General features: G+C 56.1%; 1 protein-coding gene across 4 annotated transcripts in view; it reads right to left on the bottom strand.

Moving 5' to 3' along the window:
• Window positions 1-921: 921 nt before the first annotated feature.
• SH2B2 (SH2B adaptor protein 2) overlaps window positions 922-10,458 on the bottom strand; it is a 37,156-nt gene continuing 27,619 nt past the window's right edge. For 3 of the 4 annotated variants that reach the window (XM_017533512.2, XM_037740275.1, XM_017533514.2), the window contains 5 exons: window positions 8,559-8,650; window positions 8,299-8,475; window positions 5,867-6,075; window positions 2,569-2,740; window positions 922-1,332 (listed from right to left, as the gene is read on the bottom strand). In XM_017533512.2, the coding sequence (XP_017389001.1) occupies window positions 1,004-1,332; window positions 2,569-2,740; window positions 5,867-6,075; window positions 8,299-8,475; window positions 8,559-8,650 (979 nt within the window). In that variant the 3' untranslated portion in view covers window positions 922-1,003. The remainder of the gene's footprint in view (window positions 1,333-2,568; window positions 2,741-5,866; window positions 6,076-8,298; window positions 8,476-8,558; window positions 8,651-10,458) is intronic. The other variant, XM_017533513.2, reaches the window with a different exon arrangement.

The raw sequence follows: 10,458 nt of genomic DNA on the forward strand, positions 1-10,458 counted from the left end.
AAAAAGAAAGAAAAAGAAGAGGAAAGAAAGAAGAGAGAAAGAGAAGAAAGAGAAAGAGAAAGAAAAAAGGAAAGAAAGAAAAAAGAAAAAAGAGAGATGCCTCATTGGCCCAAGCTCTGTAAGGCCGTCCTGGGCAAGGGGACAGTGGGTCTGTGACCCCAGGTCTGGGGCGCTGGGGAGAAGGCAGAGGTTTGGCTCGGTAGGAACAAGATCTTTCTTGAACACTGCCTGGGGACTAGGGTGCTGGGTCTGCCAGCAGGCAGTGTCTCGAGGGCCTGGGGTCATGGGAGCCACAGCTGGAACTCTACTTGTGGGTAGGTATGGGGTATGAATGGGACAGGGTGGGGTGGGGTGTGAATGGAGTGGAGCGCGGTGGTTGGGAGGGCTCTTTAAACTTCTTCTAAGTCTACGACCGAGCTGGGAGATCCAGCCTCTTCCCCTGTCCAATCCCCTAAGGGCTAAGATGGAGACATCCTGCCCCGCCACCCTGTCCGCACCGCCATACATCACGCATCTGTCCAAAGACGCTTTTCGCTCCTAGTTGGGGCCCTGACTCCTCCGTCTGGCATCCAAGGTCTCCGCATAACCTGGGCGTGCTCCCCATCCCCACTGTTCCCTGAATGCCCGTCTTCTCTCTCCAGCACCCCTCATTGTTACCACCTGTCTCTCTCTCCCTCGCAGCTTCACTAAAGGCCCCTCCCGATCCCCCTGCTGTTGGACCCTCTTTTGGGTGCTGCCTGACGCCCCATGGGGAGTCCCTCAGCTGTCCCACCAGAGACAGAGCTGCACGGGATCTGACAGGTATCAGGCCATGCTGGGCTGGACGGGGGTCCCTGATGGACGGCGGTCTCTGAGTGTCCGCTCCGCAGTCCCCGACTCGGCTGCCTTCCCCGTGGGAGAAAGGACAACAGGAGAGCCGGGTGCAGTCCCTAAAACAGGCTTTTTAATAACATCGTGTCTTCACTGAAGAGCTTGGCGTGTCCCACCCGGGCGGCGCCGCGGGCTAGTAGAAGGAGTATTGGTTCTCCACGGCGCGGGCGCGGCCGGGCGTGGCCTCTGGGGGCTCCTCGGCGGCTGCGGCCACGGCCTCCAGCAGGCGTTCCGCGCTGTCGCTGCGGCTCCGCGCGCTGAGCGGGCCCTCGACTGGGCGCGGAGGGGCCGGCCCCGATGCGGCCGAGGACGACGAGGTGGACGATGAGGAGGCGCCGGCGGCGTCGGAGGGCGAAGCGGGCGGGCAGGCGGCTGCGGCGAGGCTGGAGAAGTAGTGCTGGCCGGCCGGCTCGCTCCAGCAGGCCGGGGGCGCGGGCGCGGCAGGGGGCGCGGGGCCCGGCTCTGAAATGAGGCGGCAGCAGGGCGTGAGTGGGGGCTCGGGCTGGCCACACCAGGGAGGGAAGCCAGGATCGCGCAGAGGACCAGGGCCCACGTCCTCGGACACACATGCACGCACACCCGCACCAATGCATAAACAGGAGCACAAACAGGCTTACAGGCACCTGCGCAGGCGCGCGCGCACACACATACACACCCCTAACCATGCGTGTGCACATGCATAAATGCACGCACACGCATGTGCACACACATGTACACATAAGACACGCTCGCACACATGCACACACACAAGCATATGCGCGCCATGCACGTATACACACGTGCATGTATACACACATGCGCACACACACCCGCACCGATGCATAAACAGCACACACAGGCTTACAGGCACCTGCGCGGGCGCACACACACACATACCTAACCATGCGTGTGCACACACATGCACACATAAGACACATGGTCGCACACATGCACACACACAAGCACATGCGCGCCATGCACGCATACACATGTGCACGTATACGGACATGCACGCACACCCGCACTGATGCATAAACAGGAGCACACACAGGCTTACAGGCACCTGCGCAGGCGCACACACATACACATACCTAAACATCCGTGTGCAAGTGCAAATACACACACGCATGTGCACACACATGCACAGAGGCACACGCTCGCACACATGCACACACACAAGCACCTGTGCGCCCATGCACACATACACATGTGCACGTATATGCACATGCACACACACCCAAAGCGCGTGCATGCACACTGCACACACATGCGTGCGCACACACGCACATGTACACATAATGCACACATTCGTACACAGGCACACACAAGCACATGCACACACTGCACACGCACGCACATGCACCCATGCCCTTCGTCGGTCCCAGCAGCTTTGCACTGAGCCTTCCTGGTGCAGGGCTTGGGAATCCATACCCCCAGCTCCTTCCATCCCCCACTCCACATCCCTGTCCCCTCCCGCATTCGCCCAAGTGCACTGCTCTTGGGCGCCCCCTTCCCCTTTCCAGGAATCATTAGGGACAAGGCCGCCTCTGGGCTGCCACTTCTGCCTCTATTCCTGATGGCCCGACTGCTTGCAATGGCTGTGGCCAGGCTAGGGTGGGAGTGGCACGGCTGAGGCTATGGGACTGGAGACCTGCGGCTCATCCCACCCCAGGGGCCAGCTTCTTGAGTAATCAAACAAGCCAGGTGGTGGCATCTTACCTGGCGGGGGGCCCTGAGCCCGCACGTAGCTGCGGAGGGTGATGTCGGCCGAGCCCCCTGACTCTAGTGGGATGGGGTGCGTGTGGAAGTGGCGGAGCATGTCAAGCACAGACTGGAACCACAGGTGCTGCACGTGACACTGGCCGTGGCCGTTCAGGGACAGGCGCAGGTGCTGTGGGTACAGGTGGGTGTGGTCAGAGGCGGGGCTGGGGCTGGGCAGCTGGGTAAGCACCTTTGGGGGTTTATGGAAGGACCCAGGCTCACAGGGGCTGTGTGGGGCTGTGTCAGAGCTGGGGGCCCCTCTCACATGAGCCCCCTCTGGGGGTGGGGAATGGGGGCAATGGAGCCAGGTGGGACAGAAGGCATCAGGCATTGTCCCCACGCTGGGAGCACCCCCACTATGGGCCTATGCCCCACACACCTCTAATCTCTTATCCCTCCCCAACCCAGAAGATAGTGATTACTAACCCCATGTTAGAGATGGGGAAACCAAGTCCCGGGAGCTGGGGTGACTTGCCCATGGTCTCAGAGCACAGAGCGGGGAAGAGAACTCCTGTTTGGGTGGTTCCCCCAGCCCAGGAGGCTAGAGGTTGGCCCTCTGTCTCTGCAGAGCCAAAACCCGGGGGCGTGGAGAGCTCCCCAGGGCCGGCATGAGGCAGGTGCCTCAGGGTAGGAAGCCGTCGGCCTGTGGTCTCTAGTGGTGAGCTGCAGGTCTTTGACTTAGCCCTAGTTTGCTCAACATGTATCCCACTGCAGAAAAAAGTGGCGTCTCTGGGGTGGGTGTGCCAAGAGGGGAGCAAGAGGAGCGGTTTGAGGGTACACACGAGGCCCCAAGCCCAGGAGGGGGGCTGCTCTGGCTGCCTACATAAAAGACAGACAATTGGCCCGGCGAGGTGGCTCACGCCTGTAATCCCAGCACTTTGGGAGGCCAAGGCAGGCAGATCACAAGGTCAAGGGATCAAGACCGTCCTGGCCAACAGGATGACCATCTCTACTAAAAATACAAAAATTGGCTGGGCGTGGTGGCTCGCGCCCAGCAACTGAAGAGGCTGCAACTCAAGCCATTCTCCTGCCTCAGCCTCTTGAGTTGCTGTAATCCCAGCAACTCAAGAGGCTGAGGCAGGAGAATGGCTTGAACCTGGAAGGTAGAGGTTGCAGTGAGCCGAGATTGCACCACTGCACTCCAGCCTGGTGACAGAGCAAGACTCTGTCTCAAAAAAAAAAAAAAAAAGAGAAAGACAATTGGCTAGGCATGGTGGTTCATGCTTGTAATCCCAGCACTTTGGGTGGCTGAAGTGAGAGATCAATGGAGGTCAGGAGTTCGAGACCAGCCTGGCCAACATGGTGAGATTCTCCCTGTTTCTTTAAAAAACAAACAAAAAATACAATCCTTGGAGCAGGGTGGTGGTCCCACAGTGAGCTCTGTCACTTAGCAGGGTAAGTTGCCAGGACAATGCAGGGACTCAGCCTAAGAGAAACAGCACAGAGGGGTCCCACCACAGCCTCACAGCTGGCCAGAGTCTGAGCAGGGCACAGCTGGGCCCCAAGGGTGAGGAGAAGCAAGGTGGGTGCATCCTGATCTGCCAGACCTTCTAGATGTTTACTCCGTGAAGGTAGAAAGAGTTGCCTCTAGGAAGGTAGTGATCTTCCCACCCAGGAGGTATGTAAGCAGGAGGCTGGGGTTCCTGCTTTATCCCACCAGCCAATTATCAGGCCCGGGGCCGTCATGTCCACTCTGGGAGAAGAGCAGCCAGGTAGACAGGTGAGAGGCAGGTTCAAGGCTGGGTCTTGTTCCAGGAAGGAGAGGAGCTCCCCGCCCACCCTGTGTTCTCCCATCCTAGCCTCTGGCTCGGGCATGATTCAGATCCAGGTTCTCTGGAGGCTGCCTGGAGTAGCACTGGCCGAGAAATAGACTGCACGTCACCAGCGATGGCCTTAAGGGCCTGGTTGTCTGAGGAACTGGTAAGAGTGGCTGCTTCCCTGGGGCAGGTGCTACCTTCTGCATGGTGGGGCCAGCCCGGGGAGGAGAGAAGCCACTAGAGGGCCCACACTGGGCCACTAGGGCTTAGGGCAGCTGGCGTCCCGGCAGAGAGACACTGTCCCCAGCTGCAGGCTTGGAGCAGGAGTCTGGGAGTTCTCCTGCCTCTAGTAGGGGCCGCCAGGAAATCCGTCCTGGCAGGAGCCCGGGCTGAGCGTTTCCTTATCGGAAACCTGGGATGCAGGGGGCGGGCACTGAGGTTCCTGCCTTCTCTGTCCACACTGTACCCTCCCATAATCGTTTGGCTTTGCTGTCAAATTTTCCTTGGAATTTTAGGTCAATAGGCCAGGTGCAGTGGCTCAGGCCTGTAATCCCAGCACTTTGGGAGGCCGAGGTGCATGGATCACCTGAGTCAGGAGTTCAAGACCAGCCTGGCCAACATGGTGAAACCCCGTCTCTACTAAAAATACAAAAATTAGCCAGGTGTGGTGGTGCATGTCTGTAATCCCAGCTATTTTGGAGGCTGAGGCAGGAGAATCGTTTGAACCCAGGAGGCAGAAGTTGCAACATGTTGAAACTGAACCATTGCACTCCAGCCTGGAGGAGAGAGTGAGACTCCGTCTCAAAAACACAAAAACAAAGCATTTGAGGTCAACGTGGCCTGCAATCCTCTTCCCTGAGCCCGCCGCCTGGGTGCACCTTCATACCTCCAATCCAGCTGGGTGCTGTCAGGATTGCCCTTCCCGCCTGTCTTCCCCTCCACAATTCTCCCTTCCCTGCAGATCTGAGGTCAGGGTGTGCCCTCCAGTGCTAAGCCCCGCCCCAGGCCCTGCACAGCCCTCCCACCCAGCCCAGCTCCTCCTCCCCTGCTGGGTCTGTAGGGTTTGGCCATGTGGGTTTCTCAGGGGTTGTGACCTGACTTGGACAGGGAAGAAGAGGGGCGGTCTGGGGTGGGTAGGGCTCTGAGGGCCTTGGTTGGCTCCAGACCTGCAGAGGGGAGTCTCTGGGTGGACACCCTCAGAAGCTCCAGTGCTATGAGATCTCTCTCGCACAGGGGCTGAGAGGACTTGCAAATTTGGGTTCTTAGAGAGGCTCAGCTGCCGGTCCCCCATCTGGGGAATGGAGAATGTGAATCAGGGCTGACTGCAGTTCCACAGTGATGGGTAGGAGGGTCACAGGTGGCTCACAGAGCATGGAAGTCATGCCACACCTGTTCACCTGCAGCTGCTCCCGGGACACAGCCTCAGGACTGGGGTCACCACGGCTCCGCTCCCCCAGGGCTGGCTACTGCACCCCTGTGGGCCCCCCACGCACACTTGCCTTGGCCTTGCCCTGGAAGTTGAAGGTCAGCACATACTCCCCAGGCCGAGTCTCACTTTGACGGATCACGAAGAGGCCGTGGTTCCGGGGCCCCCCGGCCAGAACCAGCTGAGCAGCCCTGACCCGGGACAGTGTTCCGTGGAACCAGGGGTAGTCGCACAGCTCCAGCTCGGGCTCAGCTTCAGCATCTGTCTCTGCACCCTCCTCCCCTGAGGCGGGATCACAGTGTGAGGAACATGGCGGGGACAAATAAATGTAAGAAGAGAGGCGGCATCTTGTTGGTTTTTTACATGCAAAACGGAGTTGGAATCATTTAAAAAATTTATGTTGGTTTTACGTACAGTCATGTACCACTATGGCAGGCTAATTTTTGTATTTTTAGTAGACATGGGGTTTCACCATGTTGCCCAGGCTGGTCTTGAACTCCTGAGCTCAAGTAATCTGCCTGTCTTGGCCTCCCAAAGTGCTGGGATTATAGGCGTGAGCCACTGCGCCCAGCCGAAATTTTTTTTTTTTTTTTTTTTTTTTTTTGAGACGGAGTTTCACTCTTGTTACCCAGGCTGGAGTGCAATGGCGTGATCTCGGCTCACCGCAACCTCCGCCTCCCGGGTTCAGGCAATTCTCCTGCCTCAGCCTCCTGAGTTGCTGGGATTACAGCCATGCGCCACCATGCCCAGCTAATTTTTTGTATTTTTAGTAGAGACGGGGTTTCACCATGTTGACCAGGATGGTCTCGATCTCTTGACCTCGTGATCCACCCGCCTCGGCCTCCCACAGTGCTGGGATTACAGGCTTGAGCCACCGCGCCCGGCCTCCAGCCGAAAAATTTTATTTATTTAACTTATTTTTTGAGGTAGGGTCTTGCTCCGTCACCCAGGCTGAAGTGCAGTGGCACAATCATGGCTCACTATAGCCTTGACCTCCTGGGCTGAAGCAATCCTCCCACCTCAGCTTCCTGGGTAGCCACGATGCCTGGCCAATTTTTGTTTAGTTTCTGTAGAGACAGGGCCTTGCTTTGCTGTCCAGACTAATCTGGAAGTCCTGGGCTCAAGCAATCCTCCTGCCTTGGCTTCTTGAAGTGCTAAGATTACAGGTGTGAGCCATTGTGCCCAGCCAGAATAATTTTAGAATCAGGCAGGGAGCTGACTCAACCTAATGGTGAAGAATATGAGGTAAACTGAGGCACGGAGCTGTGAAGGACTATCTTGGAGTTGCTCTGTACGTCATCAACAAACCTGGGAACAAATCCAGTCTGCTGTTCCCAACCCCCAATTCCAACCCTCTGTACCCTTTTCTGTGAGCATCTTTCCCTCCCTCCCTCCCTTCCTTTTTTTGAGACATGGGCTCTCTCTGTTGCCCAGGCTGGAGTGAATGGTGTGATCACAGCTCACTGCAGCCTCAACCTCCTGGGCTCAAGTGATCCTCCCACTTCGGCCTCCCAAGTAGCTGGGACTATAGGCACATGCCAATGTGCCCAGATAATTAAAAACATTTTTTTGTGGCCAGGCGTGGTGGCTCATGCCTGTAATTCCAGCACTTTGGGAGGCCGAGGTGGGCGGATCACTTGAGATCAGGAGTTCAAAACCAGCCTGGCCAACGTGGCGAAACCCTGTCTCTACTAAAAATACAAAAATGAGCCAGGTGTGGTGGTGGGTGCCTGTAATCTCAGCTACTCGGGAGACTGAGATGTGAAAATCGCTTGAACTGGAGGGTGAGAGTTGAAGAGCCAGCCATGATCCGCCATTGCACTCCAGCGTGGGCAACAAAATGAGACTCTGTCTCAAACGTTTTGTACAGATAGGGTCTTGTTATGCTGCCCAGGCTAGTCTCAAATTCCTGGCTTCAAATGATCCTCAGTCTCACAAAGCACTGGGTAGGATTACAGGTGCGAGCCACTGCACCCAGCCCCTGTGAGCATTTTCTTTTCTCTCTTTCTTTTTTTTTTTTTGAGACAGAGTCTCACTCTGTCACCCAGGCTGGAGTTCAGTGGCTTGATCTCAGCTCACTGCAACCTCCACCCCCTGGCTTTAAGTGATTCTCCTGCCTCAACCTCCCGCGTAGCTAGGATTACATGTGTGCACCACCATGCCCAGCTAATTTTTGTATTTCTAGTAGAGACAGGGGGGCCAGGCTGGTCTCAAACTCCTGACCTTAGGTGGTTCATCCACCTCACTGGGGTTACAGGCGTGAGCCACTGCACCCAGCTCCTGTGAACATTTCCTATCAAAACACTTGGTCCAGTGGGAGGGGCCAGGTTTTTAGACCGGTCTACAAAAGCCAGAAGTACTTCAGAGCTGTGTGAAGGACCCAGGGAGATGAGATGTCACCGCTTCTGAGGCTCATCAACGTTTTGGAGGGAGCCCACGGGTGGCCATGGCTGGGGGGGGTCCAGGAGAGGTGGGGTGGGAAGATCAGGCTGTCCCCACTGGCACCTGTGTTATTGCTGTCACTGCCGCTGCCGCTGCCGCCTGGGGATTCCAGGGTCTGCAGGAAGGTCTCTAGCGGGACATGGATCAGGGACTCTCTGATGGCATCTCGACCTCGGCTGTGGGGGGCTGTCACCACGGCTCCCACGGCTGTCGTCTCTGGGGGCCGGGGCGGGTCGGCTGCTGGAGAAGTAGCAGGTAAGAAGCACATATCTTTATCCGTCCACCCGGAGTGTGCACCTCCTCCAACCTGTCTGCCTACCTACCGTCCGTCAGGAGCTCACAGCTGCAGGAGGCCACGCGGCTGGCCAGACAGCCTCCTCGGGAACAGGAGAGCTCAGTGTCTTCCTCGCTGTCACTGTGAAGACAAGAAATGGAAGCCACGTCCTGCTGTGGGACTCGGACGTGGACCACGGGCTGCTTCCATGGCCAGGCAGTGGCTGACAGTACCGCGGCCAGCAACCAGCTCTCCTGCCTCTGGTCACCTCCCTCTGCCTCCACGTCCCTCTGTCCCACTCTCCGCTGGCTCTGTTGCCACCATGTGATTGACCTGGCCACTCTTGGGGCTCAGAAAACAATACCCCAAAATAAAGTCCTCAGCAGCAGCCTCAGAAACAAAGTTTTGCAGGGTGCGGTGGTTCACTCCTGTAATCTCAGCACTTTGAGAGGCTGAGTGGGTAGATCACGAGGTCACCAGTTTGAGACCAGCCTGACTAACATGGTGAAACCCCATCTCTACTAAAAATACAAAAATTAGCTGGGTGTGGTGGCATGTGCCTGTAATCCCAGCTACTCTGGAGGCTGAGGCAGGAGAATCGTTTGAACCTAGGAGGTGGAAGTTGTGGTAAGCCAAGATCATGCCATTGCACTCCAGCCTGGGCGACAGAGCCAGACTCTGTCTCAAAAAAAATAGTTTGTCACTGGGCGCGGTGGCTCACGCCTGTAATTCCAGCACTTTGGGAGGCTGAGGTGGGCGGATCACCTGCGGTCAGGAGTTTGAAACCAGCCTGACCAATATGGTGAAACCCCATCTTTAAAAAAAAAAAAAAAATAGTTTTTCTCTGACCTTCTCCTGCCTACTGTCTTTCAGTCCTCTTCTCCTCAGATATACCAGAGAAATGAAAGTCCTTTCCCAAGGCAGGTCGCAGAAACCAGAACCCCTTTTTCCAAAATGTAGCCCTAAAACCTAAAAATATTTTTTTTTTTTTTTTGAGACGGCGTCTTACTCTGTCACCTGGGCTGGAGTGCAGTGGCATGATCTTGGCTCACTGCAACCTCTGCCTCCTGGGTTCAAGCAATTCTCCAGCCTCAGCCTCCAGAGTAGCTGGGATTACAGGTACCCACCACCACACCTGGCTACATTTTTTTGTGTTTCTAGTAGAGATGGGGTTTCACTGTACTGGCCAGGCTGGTCTCGAACTCCTGACTTCATGATCCACCTGCCTTGTCCTCCCAAAGTGCTAGGATTGTAGGCGTGAATCACTGCACCTGGCCAACCTAAAAATATTCTAGGTAAAAACTTGTCATAAAGAAATTATCCAGCCAGGCATGGTGGCTCATGTTTGTAATCCCAGCACCCTGGGAGCCGAGGTAGGAGGATCACTTGAGGCCAAGAGCTTGGGATCAGCTTGGGCAACATACTTAGACCCCTATCTTTTTTTTTTTTTTTTTTTAGGATGGAGTCTTGTTCTGTTGCCCAGGCCCCAGTGCAGTGACGCGATTTCAGCTCACTGCAACCTCTGACTCCTGGGAGCGATTCTCCTGCCTCAGCCTCCGGAGTAGCTGGGATCACAAGCATGCGTTATCATGCTCAGCTAATTTTTTTGGGTGTGTGTGTTTTTAGTAGAGACAGGGTTTCACCACGTTGGCCAGGCTGGTCTCGAACTCCTGACCTTAGTTGATCCGCCTGTCTCAGGCTCCCAAAGTGCTGGGGTTACAGGTGAGAACCACCCCGCCTGGCCCTCCCTTGTATCTTTGAGTCTTCATTCTGAAGGCTCCCGTGTATACACGTTAAATACATTTATATGCTCTTTCTCCTATTAATCTGCTTTGTGTAGCTAAGCACACTGGCCCATGCCTGTAATCCCAGTGCTATGGGAGGCTGATGCTGGCAGGTCTCTTGAACCCAGGAATTCAAGACCAGCCTGGGCAACATAGCAAGATCCC

The sequence above is a fragment of the Cebus imitator genome, unplaced genomic scaffold, assembly GCF_001604975.1.
Source record: "Cebus imitator isolate Cc_AM_T3 unplaced genomic scaffold, Cebus_imitator-1.0 Scaffold82, whole genome shotgun sequence".
Classification (NCBI taxonomy): Eukaryota; Metazoa; Chordata; class Mammalia; order Primates; family Cebidae; genus Cebus; species Cebus imitator.